At 50.5% G+C, this 19,452-nt stretch overlaps 2 protein-coding genes and 1 non-coding gene across 4 annotated transcripts; 2 read left to right on the top strand and 1 right to left on the bottom strand.

The window, feature by feature from the left end:
• The first annotated feature begins 3,556 nt into the window (after nt 1–3,556).
• On the top strand, nt 3,557–6,579 carry LOC120673701 (thioredoxin-like fold domain-containing protein MRL7 homolog, chloroplastic). 2 transcript variants are annotated; one of them, XM_039954670.1, is made up of 5 exons: nt 3,567–4,333; nt 4,627–4,711; nt 4,793–4,904; nt 5,911–6,088; nt 6,182–6,579. In XM_039954670.1, the coding sequence occupies exons 1-4, from the start codon at nt 3,636–3,638 to the stop codon at nt 6,009–6,011; spliced, it is 996 nt and encodes a 331-aa protein (XP_039810604.1). In that variant the 5' UTR covers nt 3,567–3,635; the 3' UTR covers nt 6,012–6,088; nt 6,182–6,579. The 2 variants fall into 2 exon arrangements, with proteins under 2 accessions (XP_039810605.1, XP_039810604.1); XM_039954671.1 differs by lacking the exons at nt 5,911–6,088; nt 6,182–6,579 and adding an exon at nt 5,205–5,764 and having other exon boundaries at nt 3,557–4,333.
• Nucleotides 6,580–6,798: 219 nt separating this feature from the next.
• Nucleotides 6,799–8,793, bottom strand: LOC120673700 (protein VAPYRIN-like). The gene is made up of 2 exons (XM_039954669.1): nt 7,828–8,793; nt 6,799–7,473 (listed from the first exon to the last, which is right to left on the bottom strand). Exons 1-2 carry the CDS (start codon nt 8,701–8,703, stop codon nt 7,009–7,011), a joined length of 1,341 nt encoding a protein of 446 aa, XP_039810603.1. The 5' UTR covers nt 8,704–8,793; the 3' UTR covers nt 6,799–7,008.
• Nucleotides 8,794–9,596: 803 nt separating this feature from the next.
• Nucleotides 9,597–9,668, top strand: TRNAG-UCC. Its single transcript has one exon. It is a non-coding gene; the product is annotated as a tRNA-Gly (tRNA).
• Nucleotides 9,669–19,452: the final 9,784 nt, after the last annotated feature.

Consider the following 19,452-nt stretch of genomic DNA (forward strand, 5'->3'; position numbering starts at 1 on the left):
CTACACTACATGTACTGTACATGAATTTGTCTTCACGCTTATGTCAGTCCATCTTACATCCACGCATGTCATAGCCTCTAAATGTTCTTTTCCTACACCTGGGTTTTTGTGAGCTCCCTCACTCTCTTCCTTATTTTTCATCTCCCTTTTGTGAGTATCTTTGTTCAAGTCATAAAAGATAAAAGGCCGTGTTTGGGAGGGTTCCACCTCCGGCAACTCTAGCTGCACGCTACAATAAATATTACTATAGCTACATTGTTCTATACTGTTTCGCACTGTAGCAAGGAGCCAGAACGAAAATCGAGTTCCAAAATGAACTACGAAAGGAGCAAAGCGAGTGGAGCTGCAAAAACGTAGCTCCACCAGCTCCGGCTCCGAGACGCTATGGTAGCCGCACAATACGCTATAGTGCTGGAGCCGGAGCACCCCGGAGCCCTCCCAAAGGGCCAAAGTCTTGAAAACAAGCAGATTTACAGAGATCCTTTTCGAGTTTTTCCTTTCCAAATCCTTCCTCCGTCCACAAGTGCAAGCATTTTTACACTTTTTAGACACAATACGGGAAAAGGAAAGAGACTATGGTGCCTCTCACTCAATCACCAATATTACGACCATTCAAAAAAATCACCAATATTACATAGATGCAATTCACACCAATTCTAAACGCTACATGAATTTTCAAACACCAAAATGATGAGGGAGAGAGAGTCAGGGTGGATTACGTCAGAAATAGAGTGCTTAATATTTGGATATTTATGATCTATCAATTTGAAAATTTTAAGAGGCATTTCATTCGAAAAAAAGATTGGCAGTTATATTTATGAATCTCTGCCCTGTGAAAGAATATCAAATAAGAATGGCAAATTAATTGAAATTTTTCAAAAGTAGCAATAGAAGTGTCAACAATTCTCCATTGTTTAGAATTTCTTCCTTGCTTTTTCCCCCTCCGTACATTACTTTGTAGCAATATAGCTTGTGATTTGTAAGTTCCGCTTCCGCATATACAATCTTCATTTCAACCCCCCCTCTTGAAAATTAGGGCAAACTGCAAAAGCCAACAATCATCTACAACCAATGTTTTCAACTCATATTATCGAACCTAGTTATAAGAGCACCGATAAGATGACTAATCATGATTAGTCATCGATCAGACTGATTAGTCGAGGCTACTCGAACCTAGTTCGTAGTCTAGTCGTCCTGTCTAAATCATCTGATACTTAGAATGTATATATATATTAAATATATGGTCAATTTTAAATTACAATAGAGAATAAGTTGGCAAACAATAAAGATTAAGATTCAACCATGGTTGGTTGGTCCAGCACATAAATATCTCATTGAACAAGTATTCCTAAGCAAATTGTTAAATGCTAAGGTATTGTTACGACTTATGAGAGATTATTAGTAGATTACAAACAAGGAGTGAGTCGTTCTATGTTTAATCATATGACTAATCATAATTAGTCGATCACTAATTGGACAACTTGCAATCTAGTCGAGCTAATCGAGTCGGTGGGTGTAATCGGCACCAAGGAACTAATAAAGGTGATTAGTCGTGATTAGTCATGTAGTTGGACGATTCCATATACACGTGAATTCCTTACCGTTTCTCACACCTAAGTTTGATATGTTTTCATATTCCCCTCATGACCCTTTGCAATTCAATGCAGTTATGGTTTAGCCTATAGCATCACTAGGCTCACTCCACATACTGCAATGAGGTGCTAGAGAATTAGAGATGCTCCATGCACAAATAGGGACAAATAGTGTGCCAAAATGGCAAGTCGTCTGAGTAGGAGAAACATTAAGGATCACAATTGGCACCCAACTCGAGCAAATCTGGATCGAACACTGTAGGTAAAAACCATAATATTCCTCTCGATCTAGTATTTTGCTAAGAAATTTTAAAAAGGGAACTGCATATAGTCAATTAGTATGTTCCTGAACTTAAGTAATAATCCGTACTCCGGCTTGAGCCATGGCCTACCCCCCCCCCCCCCTCCCCCCCTCTCTGATGAGCATTGTTGGCAAATGACAAGTCAGTCATGAGTTATCCCTCCCTCTAGCCTCCTCCAGTAGCGTTCCTTTGATTGGGGGACCAGACAGGCGTGCAGCGGTGGGCGCACGGTGCATCAGAGTTTTGACCCCGTGCCGGTCGAGCTGCCGGCCTCTGCCTGAGACCGAAGTTCTTGTCGCCGGCTGATCCTGACCTGATGGCCGCTCCGACGAGCCCAAGTGCGCTGCTCTGACACGCTGCGCATGTTCATCGACACGGCCTTCCACGGCCCTGCTAATTAGCGAGCGCGCGTCGAGAACATTCTAGCGCTCGAATTCCGACAGCCCATATATAGCTTTTATGGTCCCCACAGGCCCAGCGGCCCCCTACCCTTTTCTGTATTCATTCCTGATCCCCACTGGCGCAGCGTGCTGCTGGGCAAAATACTTTCCAAACTTTTTTCCTTTACATTATGTGATGTGATACCTACTATTCTCCTTTTTTCAGTCTTTTTTTTACCTTCTTTTATGTTGTGTTTTTCAAGATGTTCTTTTGAAAATATTTCATATTAGGTATGCTAAAAAGTTATCTCGAGTACTTGTATTTCTACAATATATATGGCGAACTTATGTATCAAACTTGTGTGAGAAATTTTTATGATAACATTCACATAGAAGTTAATGTTTAAAATTACCAAACTAGTAAGTAGACTGAAAAAAGTTATGCCTAAAAGTTGTACGTGTCGTGCAAGTTGTGTTAAAAAAATTATCTTATAAAAAGTTGTTTGGAAAAATTAATGGGTAAAGTTATGCATATAAAAAATATGTGCTAAAAAATTATGAGCTGATAGTTATATAGCGACAAAAATTTATTAACATGCACGAACTACTTTTCTCGTAGATAACTTTTTAGCCTACTTTATACAAAATTATCTACAAATGTTTACCCAGTTATATAAATTTATGTAAACAGAATCATGTACTAATTTTTCGAAACACATATTCGGCCAGAAAACTTAGGAACAAATAATTTGGAAGCCAAACTTTTTACCAAAATTTGAAGAACCAAACTTATCTACAAAAATTATGAACATGCAAGAACAAATTTTTGAAATAAAATCTGAGGAAAAAAACTAAATACAAAATTTGAAGCACAAGAATTGGAAAAAGCAAAAGTAAGTGGAAACAAAAAGAAAACGTTATTTCTGGTAGAAAACACATAGGAGGGGGAAAATGTGAAAAGAACGGAATATGGGAGGGGTACGGAGCACTAGCTGTTTTGGTGTGGCCTGGACACGTGCACATCGCGCGTTGGTTTCTCTTCCAGCGAGCGAACCCTAATTTAGGTTTGCGCCCTCCACGTCTGATGGGAAGTGGACATCATCACGGCAGGCTGCAGAGGATTAGGGTTGGAGCAAAAGGCTAGGAGGGCCACTTAAAAATTCAACTCAGGTTGGGCCTTAAAATAAAGGCCCAGATATGGCCCATCCTAGTCTTCTTTAGGCCCAGATCGACGAAGGGCGCACACAACCCCAACGGCGGAGTGTGCTCGGATAGCGCGGGCGCAGCGGCCGGCCGGCGAAACCCAGCCGCTCACTCGGTGCCCGTTGGCCGTTGTCCCCAGTCTCCAGTCTCCACGCGCCATGCTTCGTCTCCCAGTCCCCACCCTCACCGCCCATAAACCCTCGGCCCCCGCCGTCAGCTTGAATTTGAGCCCCATCAGCGGCAGCCATGGCCGGCGCCGCAAACCCCTATTCGCCTCATCCGCTCCGCCGCCGCCTTCTCCGGCTTCACGGCCTCCCAAGCCGGCCCCGAACCCGGAACCACCAAAGCCCACTCACGAGGCCCGCAGCGGGAACCCGGAGCGCCCCACCGACGCGGGGTTTCCCGCGACCAAGCCCCGGAAGCCGCGCCGCGGGCGCCGCAGCGAGGCGGCGGCCGTGGAGGACTTCGTCCGCGGCCGCCTGGAGCAAGTCTTCGCCTCCATCCGGGAGCGCGACCCCGAGGTCCTCGAGGGCAAGGGCGACATCCTGAAGCGGAAGGACGAGGAGCAGGTCCCGGATGAGGAGGAGAGCGAGGAGTTGGGAGAGGAGGAGCAGAAACCTGTGGTGGAGGAGGAGGACCCGAGCTGGCCGCTGGATGCCGACGTTGGGTGGGGGATCCGGGCGTCCGAGTATTTCGACAAGCATTCGATCAGGAACGTGACGGTGGACGGGGTGGAGATCGATTGGGTAGGGGAGGTTGACGAGGGATGGGTCAAGGAAATCAATTGCTTGGAGTGGGAGAGCCTCGCATTCCACCCCAGCCCCCTAGTCGTCCTAGTCTTCGAGCGCTACAACAGGTACAAATCATTACTCCCTGTATAATTTTAATACATAAACTGTCGGCACTATGCAATGCACGCATCATTTCAGCTTTGCTCTTTGTAATTGCGATGTCTGAACTGTCAATTCAACGACCCGTGAAAATTCAGAACTGTCCTTGGAGTCTGGGACTGACAAATAAATGTACTTCAATATGTGAAATTCGTTAGGATGCTTTGAGCTGATCCATGAAAATTAAAATTGTATTAGTTTGTTTCCAGGACTATTTGATGGTTTAGTATTGAACCGTGAGTAATGTTGTCCTTTGCAGGGCTGCTGACAATTGGAAGTTTCTTCAGGAATTGGAAAAGGCTGCTAAGGTATACTGGAATGCTAAAGATCGGTTACCTCCTCGGGTGAGTATGACTTACAGCTTTGATTATTTGGAAAGTCTACTCTGGTGTTTGTGCGGGTGCTAATTTTTGTTATGTTTTCAGACTGTGAAAGTTGATATAAATATTGAGAGAGATTTGGCATATGCACTTCAAGTAAGAGAATGTCCACAGTTATTGTTCCTTAGGGGAAACAAGATCTTATACAGAGAAAAAGGTATGTCCAACTAACACGCTAACCTAGCAGCCCCGTATGTGTCTCGAATTGTCATTGTGAAACTTCAGTAAAATTCACCACCTGACACCTTTGAGAGTCATCACACTATGAGACTAATGCCCGTTCTGCCTTATTTATTGCTCCTGTTCTGATTTACCAAGAATATACACTAGTACTCTAAATATACTAGTTCGCATCAGAATAGCAGCGATAAGTAAGATGAGTGGAGATTAGTCTCACACTCATAGTCACCAGACATTGGAGCATGACAGTCGCTGAATATAATCTGTGCAAGGTTAGGTCACACTGATGCACGGAACAATCAAGAATCCAAATGGATCAGAAGTTAAGAATCAACACACAGGACCAATCCAAAATGAATTCACCAAATATCAGTCCTAGATGTTGAACAGATGCAAGCCAATTGCTCTACGCAAGCAGCACCACTGTGCTCAGAAGTTGCACTATTCTCCTGGAGCAGCGCCTGATCAGGATGAGGGTTTTCTTTTTTTTCGGCATGGGCACCTCAAGATACAGAGAAGAATGGAGGAACTCAGCTGGGGATAGTTTTGCTTCTGTACTCGATCAGGTAGAGGTGCTCCCTATTAATACGTCTCCTGGTGTGGATGCCGTACAATGACCATGGATCGTGGAGACTGGAGAGGATCAAGTCCTCGGTACCTGTTTCTGGCCACATTATCTGCAGAGCTATCCCCTCCCTCTTCTATGTCAAAATGACAAGCAGATCCCACCATTTATCTCTATTCTGTTTCCCGATCTATTTTCCTTGGAAAGGAAGTCCCCAAGAACTTATATTATATTAAGTCCCGTGACAAGGAAAATTTCAACAGCATTGGTGTTATATTATGTTCAGTATGAGGTTTATTGTTGAAAATAAGGGGGCGATCAATGAATTGCCAACTTTTTCACCCACCTCTACTTTCAGCACCCTTTTTTAATGATACTGGATCATAATGTGATTGTCTTCGCACTCGTCATTTTACAGAGATAAGGACCTCAGAGGAGCTAGTTCAAATGATTGCCCATTTCTACTACAATGCAAAGAGGCCAGCTTGCGTTAATCCTGAAGCCGTGGCTTCCCTCTAGCTCCTGTATTAAAAAAAAAGCTAGCATAGTGTCCTATTCTCGACTAGGTGGCTCGGATCTAGTGCTAGTGCTATGTGGTAAGTATTTTAGTGTTTGCCCTACTGCTGATTTAAAACATTACTAGTACTGGTTATCGTTCAATTTGACGTTTGATTCTCTGTATTTGTCAGATCCAGGAAGAAGAAGCTCCTCCTATTTGATCATTTTCCGGGACTTGGTGCCCGGAGAGTGTGGAATGAATAGAACTAAAGAAAACCAAGAAAACCCGTCTCAATGCTGGTTGTCCCGAATAGCAGTGAAGTTGTATTCTTATACATGGAGTAGGGAAGTTGTGGAGTAAAACATGTATTCTGATGAGTAGTAGTATAGTCTAACAGAACACAGCTTTTAGTTGTCGCAATGACATTCTAGATAGTACGTGAAGAGTGCTTAGTTCACTTTCACCATAAACATTTTTATTTATAAGGTTACAATGTTCATTGCAAACTACGTCATTGAGCATAGTTTACTTCAGTACCTCCTTTTACTGAACAAAACTCTTCACAGAATTTGAATAGTTCCTTTGGTATTTAAACTCTTTTTCTTCGTCATAGCACCGTTTGGAGAGAGCGAGTACCAGTGTGTATCGAGCATGCCGTTGCTCAAGATGTAAACCAGATTATTCATAACTAATAAAGCTATCTCTATTTTGCAAAAAAAAAAAAAAATCGGATGAAGAACTGGATAGTCCGCGCAAACTAAAGTAGGTGGTTAATTTGTTTCAAGTTATGTGAAATGCTATTAATTGTATGCTTTTAAAGTGGAATAATATGATGAATGAATCAGAACAGTGAATGTTTTTTTCTACATAAACGACATAATGTCAACATGTAAAGAAGTGCAATTGCATGGTAACACTGCATGATATACTCTCCAATAAAACCGAACAAACGCATCTGTGGACTAATACAGTGCCGTATCGTGTCCTCGGAACATTTGCGAACTGAACCCAGCGAGGTCAGGCGCACGAGATGGACGACGAAGATGACGACGCGACGCACAGCGCCGGCGCAGCGGGCACCTCCGCCCCCCTGCCGCACAGGAGCTGGGCGATGGCCTCGTGCCCCATGGCCTCCGCCATCTGGAGCGGCGTGGCGCCGCGCCTGGTCCTGGCATTGACGTCGGCGCCCATGTCCAGCAGCAGCTCCACGGCCTCGGCGTGGCCGCCCTCGACGGCGAGGTGCAGCGGCCTGTGCCCTTCCACGTCCTCGCACTCGATGTCCATGCACCCTGACCCAGCCAGCAAGGCGACCGCGTCGCTGTGGCCCTTGATCGCCGCCAGGTGGAGCGCCGTCAGGCCGTACTGGTCGCGGCCGCGGACCCCCGCGCGCTTGCCCAGCAGGGACTCGAGGCTCTGGAGGTCGCCGCGCCTCGCCGCCGTCATGACCAGCTCCCACCGCTCCAGCACGTCCACCACCTCTTGCTGCACCCAGCAGAACAAACAACAGCGTGTGCCGTTACATTATTGGACAAAATAACAATGGCATTGCACTAGCTATTTTCCTATTGCTCGTCGTCGTCCTACTCCTATCATGCGTTCACGAGCACAGCGACGCGGCTCGCATAAGCCAAGCTCCATCTGGTCCATGGATTCCTTGTGTCTCTTCTCGTGTTGTGTTCGTTAGTGACGGGTTAGAATATGCGAATTTACCCAAGGTTTGTTATGGCGAGTCCATGTCCGGTTAAAGAAGCGATATCTGAATTCCCTGCGTGCAAGTGTTGGTATGGTAGAGGACAGTAAGGAGGACAAGCAGGTAGATTCGATGGAGCCGCTTACGTATCCCTTCTCGCGCGCCACGTCCATGGGCGTCCTCCCGCGCGCGTCGGCCGCCGATGTGTCGGCGCCCATGTCCACCAGCACGGCCACCGCCTCCGCCTCGCCGGCCGCGGCCGCGGCGTGCAGGACCGTCCTCCCCTCGCGGTCGCGCGCGGCCAGCGCCTCGGGCCCCAGCCGCCTCACCTCCCCGCAGTCCCCCCTCGCGGCCGCCGCGTGCAGCGGCGCCCACTGCTCGGCGGCGTCGGGCGCCGCGGGCTGGGGCTCGAGGAACGGCAGAAGGTGCGGCTGCCGGCGGAGGATGAGCCGCACGGCCGCGGCGTCGCCGGCGTCCGCGGCGAGGCGGAGCAGGTACGGCCCGCCGAAGAACACGCGTAGGCGGACGGCGCTGACGCCGCCGCCGCCGCAGCCGCCGGTGTCGTCGGTGGCGGCGTCGAGGCGCGCGGCGGAGAGCGAGGAGAGGACGAGGAAGCGGTCGGCGCGGGAGCGCGGGAACGACGGCGGCGGGTGCGCCTGCGGGCGGAGCACGACGCGGAGGGACGCCGAGGAGAGCGGCTGCACGGCGCCGCGCGGCGGGCTGACGAGGAACTTGAGCGGGGAGGAGGTCTGGACCTTGAAGGCGACGGGGAGGGACGGGTGCAGGGAGCGGAGGCGGAGGTCGGCGCGGCACTTGGCGTCGGGCTTGAAGTCTATTACCACCTCCTCCTCCGACACCTCCAGCAGCCGCTCAGCGGCTGCCGAGGACGCTGGGTCCGCCGCCGCGGCCATTATTTCTTGAGAGAAGGGGAGCTGCTGCCTGCTGGAGGAAAGGATCAAAGGAGCGAGCGAGTGCGGGATGGGGGGGCAGCAGCCAGCAATGGAAGAAGTAGAAGGCAGCATGGAATAGTGGCTGGCTAGCCGACCTAGGACGACGCTTTTGATGTCACGCTGGATGGGCGCGGAGGGAATGTAGATCTTCTGCGCCGGACTGCGTGCGTTTGCGTGAGCAGGCTCATCGCCGCTTATGACCGTCTTCAATCTTCAGTTGTGCCTGTAGTTCGGTGCAGGCTCCCCGGATCCGGTGCGAGCCTGGATTGCATGATAAGCAGTGGGACCACAGGGGAATGATGCAGCAGGAGCAGCCGAGCAGCGCTCACGATCGCAGCAGGCCCGGCCGCCCGGTACGAACACGCGAGCGGCCGAGCAAACGTCCCACTCAGAACGGGTGGCGAGTCGCGCCGGGGGAGCAAGCAGCCAGAGCGCACGCTGACTACAGTGCAGGGGCATGTGCAGGTAGGCAGGCAGGCAGCCCGCAGCCATGTGCCGACGCGCTCTCCCCCTCGAAATGGCGCTTGTCGCGCACGAATCGGCACAAAGCAGGGGCTTGGCAGCGTCCGCGGCCTGTGCCTGTGCCTGTGCCGCTGTGCGTGCTCCCTCCGGCATCTCGCGTTACGCGCGGTTTGGCAAGGCGCGCCTCCGCGCAGGCCCGGTCGGGAGTAGGAAAATACCCTCCTGGCGCTAGGCAACGACTCTGAACCCCTCGTTTTTATGCACCGTACGTCATGTGGGCGCACTAGGACTCTGCATCCATGAAATGCTTGGGCCAACATAAAAAATGTTCATACGACTGTCAATCCAGCTCGGCATATGCCGTAGGATATATGGCAGAGCTACGGGATAGGAATCTGAGCGTATCACGATCCTATCTGCATGCTCGGGTTTAGACCCATCTGCACGTTGCCTTGGGTAGAAACAGAGTATAAATTCACCCTTGACCGAAACTGTACGTCAAAGCGTTTGTAGTCCAACGGTTAGGATAATTGCCTTCCAAGCAATAGACCCGGGTTCGACTCCCGGCAAACGCATTTTTTTAACTATTTAGTTTTACAAGGTGTATTTCTACCTACCATCCCATCGCATCAAGGTTCAGACGACGACTGACCACGTGGTGGGCTATGAATTTGCAGGCCGAATTCAACTCGGACCGATCGATCCACTTCCCGCAAATGGGCTTTTCACCTTTAATCCGAACTATACTTGTGCAGACTGCGGAAGAGTTGTCTGACCAGCGGTTGCGAGCAAGTCTCATTGTTCCTCCCAAATCCCAATGGGCTATGTTTATGTCTTAGCAAATGATCGGAGAAGAGTCCTCTCTAAAAAAAATGATCGGAGAAGAGTGACATTGCTGCAACAACAAGCTACGTAATCCTGCTAGGACAGAGGCACTCAAGCACAGAGCTACAGCTACTAACACTCGCACCATCATACATACAGAGCTACTAGCACTCGAGTAAAAAAAAAAAAAAGAAGCTACTAGCATTCGCACCATCCTACATACAGTACAGTATATGCTCTGAATCAAAAGCAATGCTGGTCTGCTTGGATTGGTTAGACCCGACAGCTTGGGTGCAAAAGTGGCGTCACTACTCGGCATCTTCCGTAATTCGCCCCCATTGTAAAGCCTGCTAGACCGGTATGCTATGGAAACCTCACGGTCACGGCTGTAGACTACCCGCTAGTCCCCAATCTGATGGCCGGCCGCGATGTCTCGCGGAGAATTAGGTCATCCGAGTTTCGTTGGCGGCGGCAGGCAGCACTCAGCACATGCCCGCGGCGGGTTTTGGTTGGCAAAAGCGAGGTCGAGTCAACTTCTCTTTTTTGGCCAGGACTGCTCGCCACCAAATAACCTCACGGCATCTGCAACTAGGGGGGTAATGAGTCATGGCTCTAGTGACTTCTTCACAGCTCAATAAGACCTTTAAATTATTTAGTTCAAAATTGTATAAGATTAGAGCCCGGCCCTTTAAAGGCCAGCCCTTATATTTTCTAATTCAAAATGTTGGGTCCTTTACCACCCCTATCTGCACCCTAGCATCTGCGTGTGCCTCATGAATGCATGATGCATGCGAATGCGGGTCTTATTTGGTTTGTCATTAGCACAACTTTGACCGCTAATTAAAAGTATTAAATGAAATCAGTTTATAAAACTAACTTCACAACTCCTGCGCTATTTCACGAGATGAATCTAATGAGGCCTTTGACTACATAATTAGAGGATGATTATTGTAGCTAATCATGAATTAATTGCCGTCATTAAATTCGTCGCGTAAAGTTACCCCCATCTGTGAAGAGATTTTGCAAATAGACTTCATATAGTACTTCATGCATGCCAGATTCCTTTGTAGCGCTAGTGGTTGTAGTAGTGGTTGTAGCGCAAAACAAACAGGGCCGCGATGGTGAGGTGAGGACGTGCGGTCCAAGCCTCCACGCACAGCATAGGGTTCTCAACTCTCAGGCTGCCCGCACTGGCATACGGGAGAGCTCCCTCCAGTAGGATTTAGCGGGTGGGAGAGCTGCAGCGGCACACGCTAAGGCGTCCGGAAAGGGAGCAGACGCCGAGCGTATCCGTCATTCTGAGCGGAGTACCGGGCGCACGTGAAGTTGCTGCGGCCCCACCTCACGGCCCCACCTCGTGCGGAAGCAACGGCCGCGCGCCTCGCCTCGGAGGACACCGCCGTCGGGCCGCCGCCGCTCCGTACGCCGCTGGCCGCAACCGCCGTCCGCCCCCGCCTGCCGCGGATGGCCACCGCGGCTCCTCCACCGCCGGTCGGCCGCCCTCGTCAAGCTCGTCCGCGTGCTCGAGGCCAGCGAGCCCGAGGCTGCTGCGCTCGAGGCCGGCAAGCCCTTGGCCGCGCTTGAGCTCCGCCGGCCCCCTACGGCGTTGCGGCCGCACCTCCACCTCCCTCCCGGCGGCACCTGCATCCCAACCCGGTGGCACCTCCCTCCCTCGCCGGTGGGCATGCGGCACGGCGACCCGCGGGCAACACGGCTACGCGGTCGAGCTCTCCCCTGCTCCCCTGCCCATCTCTCACCTGCGCGGCGGCGGCCAGATCCGCGCTCTCCCCCCTCGTCGGGCCTCATGGCATGGACGAGGACGGCGGCGGTCGCGGCGGCGCGCGCTCGCCCGGCTGGGCGGATCCCGCGGCCATGGTGCCTCCTCGTCCTCTCCCTCCTTCCTGGACAGCGGCCATGGCGGGTCCTCCGCGATCCGGCGGCCGGCATGGCGCACGGCGTACGGCGAGACGAGGCGGCACGGCCATGGGCCGGCGCGCACCCTCCGCCCCACAGCCGGCGAGGCTCTGTGCTCGCCATTCTCCCTCTCGCTCACCTTCGCAGCGGGCGGCCGAAGAGCTCCGGCCGCGAGGTCCTCCTTCGCGCCCCACCCTCCTCGTGGTGCTCTGCTCCTCGTGGCGGCGGCGGCACGCGCGCCCAGGCCCATGGCTGCGACGACGGCGCGCGTTGCCCCCTCCTCCCTCGCCGCACCGTGGCCGCTCCGCCGCGCCGCGCGACGTGCGCGGGCTGCCCCGCATTGCCGCTCCGCCTCGCGGGCTGCCTCCTGTTATCGCCAGAATTTGACCAGGATTGGTAGGCCAAATGTCAGAAGAAGCCCACGATAAATTAGTCCACTTAGCCAGGCTTATATCATAAGTTTGGCCAAATACAATGATAATTGGGCACTCAAGGGTCAAGCTGAGATGGGGTCACGGGCCTAATTCATGTTGAAGCCCAGTCTATTCGCGAGGCTGGTTCGGACTGCAGGAAGAGGCCGCACAAAAATGGACGCCCAGGCCACATATGGACTCCGTTTTGGACGTTCTAGATATGCATGGAAAGCTAAGGAGATAAGATTTCCAATACAACTGGAATCACGTCCAGATTCGCTCGGAGTTGACGGGAACTGCCGAAACAATAGGACGACCAGAATCTGCCACAATTATACGACATGTTTCGGCTGATATTTGGAAGCTTCATGAAAATGTGGACCGGTGGAGGGAAGAGTCCAGATCATGTTATCTAATCTTCGAGTCTTTATTGAGTTGTAATCTATCTCTAGTCTTTGTTTAGGAAAGAGTTTAGAGATTGCCTTGCACGGCAAGAAGTCTCCGGACTATAAATATGTACCCTATGACATTTGTAAAAGAGGAACGTCATCACCTCTCGCAAACAACAATCTCGGCGCATCGCCACCCCTAATCCTAGGGTTTCATCCAAGTAAGCGCCATGCTGCCCTGATCGCTTCTCGCGATCAGGGCAGCGTTGTTCTTGCTTTTATCTTAGTATTACTCGTACTGAAGCGTTTTTTATGGCGAGTAATGCTAGTTATCTTGATGTTCGTAGCATGGCCTTTAGTAGATCTATCGTGCCTTGTTCTTTATCATCTACGAATATCATGTTGTCTCTGTGCAGTCACGTTTCAATCTTATACTAGTTCTTGTCATATAGGATTAGTTGAACAGAGGCGACACCCTGCTTCTTTTATATTTAGTAGATCTGATCTGTTATGGTTTGCTCTTATTCTTGAGAGTTGGCGTAATATCTGCTAGGTTAGGCCTTGCAAACAGGTTGGATGATCCGGTGGCGTCTTAGATGCTTTATCTTAGCTTTAACAGAGAGTTGATCCGGGAATCGGCTCTTGCTAGTTCTTAGGCCTGTGTTTTTTTGTTATGGTTTAGTTATCTGTTACGTTCATTAGGCCCAGTTACGTGTAGGACGTTCCGATCTAGCAGTGAAGTTTTTACCGTTGTGGATTAGATCAATTAGATTTAATTGAAGCAGCTTTATAGTTATTCGCTTTAATCATCAATATCTGGATGCGAACAGATCCCATCTGACACCGGGACTCGATCGGCTCTTTAAAGCCGATGCAAGAGTCGTCCCAGGGAGCCGACTACGGCTCGGACTTACGTTTCCACGTGTTTGTGTATGCAGGTCAATCATCGCAAGCACGTCCGCACCATCCTGATCGGGTATAGGTCAGGTGGCATGCCCTGCGTCTTCACAAGCCGCGGCGCGTTGCTGGAATTGCGGGCCGTCGACGAGGGAGCAGTGCCTGCCAGCGCCCCGGCGACCTCCCTGCTCTTCGTGTTGCCTGTCGCTGCTCGCCGGTGGGTTTCGACCGACAACACATTCTGGCACACCCGGTGGGACTCTCATCAATAGTAACGCCCACCACAGAGATGACGGGAGTTCAAGATCAAGAGCCCGCTCCCAAGCCCATCACGTATGAAGAACTCCCTCCTGAACACAAGAAGAAGTATGACGAGATCAAAGCTCTGCTGGAAGCCGATCTCATCGGTTCTTTTGAGAGGACCCGCAACCATGGCATCAGGTGGAAGGGGTTCTCACCAGAAGGCGCTCTCGACAACGTAGATCTGTCTGTGCCATCAGAAGAGCGCACCAGAGCCCTGCGTCAGGAGATGAACTACATGGTGGCCCATACGCTTCATCGGCACTCTCAGAGCCTGATGAATGATCTCGAGCGCGTGGCTCATCGTGTCATCCAAGAGATAATCAAGAACCAGTACTCTCCATCGGGACCAACCCTGGGGGTCACGTAGAGGAAGCTGCACTGCATTCAAGGCCGCAGTTGCCGTTCTCGTTTGCGGCTCCAAAACCACAGAGCGCGCCGATCTACGTCGTCCACAAGATCGGCGGTGATCCTGGAGAAGGCCAGTTCCTCACCGAGCCACCCAAGGAGATCCCGCACGGCTACACGTGCGCCTACATCCCTGACAGCGTCAGTCCAGCACGCTCGGTGCAGATGGTAAACCCAGGAGCTTCTGGAGCAGACGCAGAGAAACAAGCGTGGCTGGCAAAGTACGCTACTGGGCCGAGTGCTGAGCCATCGGCCCCAGGAGTCCTTAGTGTGGAGCAGGTCAGTGCAATACTGAGGGACCAGTTTGGCATCCTGCCCAAGAGAAAAGTGATCGGCTATTCCAAGCCGTATCCAAGTGACTACGACTTGATCCCATTGCCACCCAAGTATCGGCTCCCTGAGTTAACCAAGTTCAACGGGTCAGAAGGAGCTAGATCCATTGAGCATGTGAGCTGATACTTAACGCGGCTTGGGATGATCTCAGTATCGGATCCGCCGAGGGTCCGGTTCTTCGGCCAATCTCTTACAGGCCCAGCTTTTGGATGGTACGCGTCATTGGCTCCAGATTCGAACTTGGAGGCAGCTGGAAGATCAGTTCCATACCCAGTATCACTCAGAGGCTGCTGAAGCTGGGATTGCCGACCTCGCCCAAGTCAGGCAGAGGCGAGGAGAGACTATGTCGGAATACATACAGCGCTTCTGAGAGGTCAAGAATCGATGCTACTCATCACACATTACGGAGAAGGAAGCAGTCGATCTGGCAGTTCTGGGACTCGCTAAGCCGATCAAGGATATGGCTTTCCAGTTGGAGTTCGCATCTCTGGCGCACCTGGTGCAAAAGCTGACGGCGTACGAGCTTTACCATCCTGAGCTGTACCAGGACAAGTTCAAGCTCCATGTGAACATGGCCCAAGCGGATGAATCTGATGACTTTGGCGAGGAGCAAGAAGTGGCCGTGGCAGAGTGGACTGGGGGGGGGCAAACCTCATTCCGTGCAAATGGATCAAGCAGCAGGGGCTTGTGAAGGGCTTCGACTTCGACGTAGCCAAAGCAGAGCAGGTATTTGATCTGCTGCTCAAAGAAAAACAGCTGAAGCTCCCAGAGAATCACAAGCTGCCGACCGCACAAGAGCTGCAGGGGAGGCTATATTGTAAATGGCATCATTCGTTCACTCATGCCACGGGTGAATGCAAGGAGCTGCGTCGTCAGATTCAATCGGCTATCGAGCAAGGCCGATTAATCCTGGCCCAACACACGATGAAGGTTGACACGAAGCCCTTCCCGCAAGCCAACGTGGTAGAGTTGTCAGACTTCACTCCTACAGGCCAGAATTTTTCATTCCAGATCAACATGGCGGGTCCTGTACGCCGTCATGACGAGCAAAAGAGAGAGGCCGTTTCTGGCAAACGGCCCCAGGATCAAAATGAGCCAGGGCGACAACATATTACTGAAGAGCAAGTGTGTCACATCCATAATCAGTTTCCTGCTTCCGATCGGCTTCTGGAAAAAATATGAGTATCAGCACAAGCTGCGTCGCCGATATCAATCGGAAGAAGATGAGTACGAGTACCGCACAGGGAGGACGCTGGGAAGGCGCTAGGCTGTACGCAACCACTGGCATTGCCCGTTCTTCAGGTACTGCTGGAATTCCGGCATGAGCCGATTGCCCACTATAGATGATTGTCTGGAGTGCAGGCCTCGGACACGCCAGTCAGGCGAGACATCGGTGTTCCGGCGCTTGGGGCCCAAAGTGCGTCACGACGAACATGTTGAGCGGCCGACCATGGGTGATTTCGAGCCAGAAGAAGAAGACAGGTACCATCGCCCACGGTGGTGTCCTAACGGGCTTAATCGCTCGCAGAAGCGCAGAGTGCAACGCTTGCGCAATCTAGAAGAGGCAGAAGCAAGATACATTGACGTGTTGAGGAAGGCACGTCCGGATCTCGCGGAACAGGTCAGGTACCCGCGAAGGGTGGAAAGGCGCCCCCCAAGAAAAGAGTGGCGCCCCAAGTAGGCAAAAGCCGATGAGAAGCCATCGGCTAATGTGAACATGGTGTTCGTGCTCCCATCAGAGTTCCAGGCACCCCAACCGGAGGAATTGGCCGTCGCGCAGCTGGATCTTGGGCCACAGATGACCATCTTCGAGAAGCCCAAGGAGAAAAGCTACAAGCACCTGAAGGGATTATATCTCAAGGGCCTCATCTATGGCAAGCCTGTGAACATGATGTTGGTCGACACTGGCGCCGCGGTCAATCTAATGTCGTATTCAGTACTACGCTGATTGGGTCGTTCTGCTGCTGATCTTATCAAGACCAACGTGATGCTCAATGATTTCAACGGCCAGTCGTCAGAGGCACAGGGCGTCCTCAATGTGGAGTTGACAGTTGGCCGCAAGACCATCCCAACCTCGTTCTTCATCGTCAACAGTAAGAGTACGTACACAGTGCTGCTTGGGAGGGATTGGATTCACGCCAATTGTTGTGTTCCTTCCACGATGCACCAGTGTTTGGTCCAATGGGATGGCGATGAAGTGGAGGTGGTCCGTGCAGATGACTCCAGCGAGGTTTCGCTCGCAGACATGAACACCTGGGACGCGGAAGGGCAAGAGCCGATCTCAGGGATCACGCTGGAAGACTGTGATCGGATCGAAGCGACAAAAAATGGGCTGAGGCCGGTATTATCCACTGGCCTCATAGAATAAACACATTCTGGCACCACTTCATGAATTCTACGGGATCATGCCCTGCAGTGGCCGATCTAAGCGATCGGCCCCAGCCGATGCGATGCCAGAAAAAGAAAGTCAAAAGAAATAGTAGCAGAACAAATTTGCTGCATGGCGAATATCTGAGTCTGGGCCGATGGGCAGATCAGCCCCAAACACAGCCGATTCCAGCAATCGGCGGCAAAACGTCTGAATTCTCTGGTTCATAGTGAATTGGGTACGACCGATTGGAGAGCCGATCTCCTCCAATACATGAAGGATCTGGCTCGGGGGGCATAAGCGGAGATTTGGTGATGAAATATGGAGACCCATACAAAAATTTTCGTCCGGATGAAGAATTACCGCCGGTGCTCCTATAGCTTCTTCGCCATTGGCTACTTCCGCTCCTTCGCAGTTCCAGCCATCGACATCGGCTACTTCTGCTCCCATGTGGGCGTGGGAGTGTACGATACATTAGCCGATTGATCCGGCCAACAATACTTCTGCATCGTCATCGTCATTGGCTATTCCTGTTCCTGCGACACAATCGACATGGCGAATGCTGCTCCTACGGGGTCAGGGCATTCGTCGCGCTACGGATGGGTCCATCTCGCCCGACCCCCGCGGATCGAGGGTCAGGGCATTCATCACATCAGTCGGTTGATTCAGCTTCTGTGCTCCTTCGATGCGATCAACATCGGTTACTTCATCCACGTCGACAAAGCATTTGAAGAGCTCTCTATGACAACAGATGTGCTGATTGGACTTTAGGCTACAGATGTTCGTCTTTCTAATAGCCGATAGTTGTGATGAGAATGCATTATGGCAAGTACGGACCAGACGGGATTTTAACCACCGGCTCGTCAACAGTCAATTTAATTGGTAATATTCAAACTCACCATTGCATCATCATATAGTATATGTGTTTATCACTTGCACTAGCTTCCTTGTATGCTTAGTAGCTTCTACTTGTGTTTCGTGTATATATTTTAAGGTGTGGATGCTGGTGACCATGTGTGGTTAGGCTCATTCGAATATGTTGAATATTTGATACCGAGCATGGCTTTTATTCTTTTGAAAATCTGAAATATGGTCACCGCTTTACTTGGCTACTAGTATGTGTAGGCTGACTTTGCTTTTACTATCTTGTACATGCCTGGTAGCTATATCCTTTTCTTGGAATCATTTATGCAGCTCGAGTCTCAATGCTTATATGATAATCTTGTGCTAAATTACATTAAAATCTGAATGATGCCCATGTTGTGCTATAATGAAAAGATCCAGGTGGGTTTGTTTTATCTCACTAATCTAGTTCGGGACTGCTTGCTATTGCACTTTAGCATGAACTTGGACTAGACTGTGAATGACCAAAACCTTGCTTTAAGCTTCTGATGGTTCAACGGACCTAGGCTTAGCATTGGTTGGTAAGAAGTGGCCTGATAAGCAAATAACCCCTGGCACAGAACAAAAGGCTTGTTTGAGTTTCAAATGCAATATGTTTTAACTTGCAAGACCTGAGGGCATGAGTAATCAAGCTTGTTAAAAGATCCTTGTATCGGAAAGAGCTCACTGGTGTAGGTACTTGCTGGTTTTTTCTTGTCATGCTTTAATGTACTAGTTGGTTGGGCTAAGTGGTGATGCTTTTTATTTTGAAAATCCTAAAAATTGCTTGCTCATGTTCTAATATAGATATATTCTTTTGAGCTTTTCTATGCGGTGTCTTTATGCTATACCCTCACTGTATATACATGCTAGCACTTGTAAATGCTTTGAGACATACCTGGAAGCTCACACTCACTCTTTGCATGACATAGCATATTTTTGTGGGGGGAAGAAATTTTTATCCATGATGATGGTTTGTTTTATGTGGACTGTTTGGCTAACCGAATATGATTCATCAGCTTTTAGCCGATTCACAATAATCTTTGTAGCGTCGGTTCGGCAAGTGATTGTTTTGCAGGAGAGGCCGTATGTGTTGATGCTGAGCTGATGAAGCACGAAGATGATCACATAAGTCAGTGCCATCCATGAAATATGAAAACTAGGACCGGTCTGCAACAACATTGAGATTGGTCGAGGAAGGCGTGAGGCCGGTTCAAGCAATCGGTCACAAAGTCAGTTGGCTAATAGCCGATCTATTGGCTCGGGGGGGGGGGGGGGGCAAGACCATCAGTGGCATGAGAAGACAATTTGAGGAGATGATGTTTTTATTTGGTTTACGGGTGGCGCTTCGAAGATTCTGTCATATTTGGCCAAACTTGGGGGCATGTGTTATCGCAAGAATTTGACCAGGATTGGTAGGTCAAATGTCAGAAGAAGCCCACGATAAAGGAGTCCACTTAGCCAGGCTTATATCATATGTTTGGCCAAATACAATGATAATTGGGCACTCAAGGGTCAAGCTGAGATGGGGTCACGGGCCTAATCCATGTTGAAGCCCAGTCTATTCGCGAGGCTGGTTCGGACTGCAGGAAGAGGCCGCACAAAAATGGACGCCCAGGGCACATATAGA

Source organism: Panicum virgatum, chromosome 5N, assembly GCF_016808335.1.
Source record: "Panicum virgatum strain AP13 chromosome 5N, P.virgatum_v5, whole genome shotgun sequence".
Classification (NCBI taxonomy): domain Eukaryota; kingdom Viridiplantae; phylum Streptophyta; class Magnoliopsida; order Poales; family Poaceae; genus Panicum; species Panicum virgatum.

Coding starts and splice junctions, on each gene's coding strand:
- LOC120673701 (XM_039954670.1), top strand. CDS start 3,636: ATGCTTCGTCTCCCAGTCCCCACCCTCACCGCCCATAAACCCTCGGCC. Junction 4,334..4,626: donor GTCTTCGAGCGCTACAACAG/GTACAAATCATT, acceptor TGTCCTTTGCAG/GGCTGCTGACAATTGGAAGT. Junction 4,905..5,910: donor GATCTTATACAGAGAAAAAG/GTATGTCCAACT, acceptor GTCATTTTACAG/AGATAAGGACCTCAGAGGAG.
- LOC120673700 (XM_039954669.1), bottom strand. CDS start 8,703: ATGCTGCCTTCTACTTCTTCCATTGCTGGCTGCTGCCCCCCCATCCCG. Junction 7,474..7,827: donor TGGCGCGCGAGAAGGGATAC/GTAAGCGGCTCC, acceptor TGCTGGGTGCAG/CAAGAGGTGGTGGACGTGCT.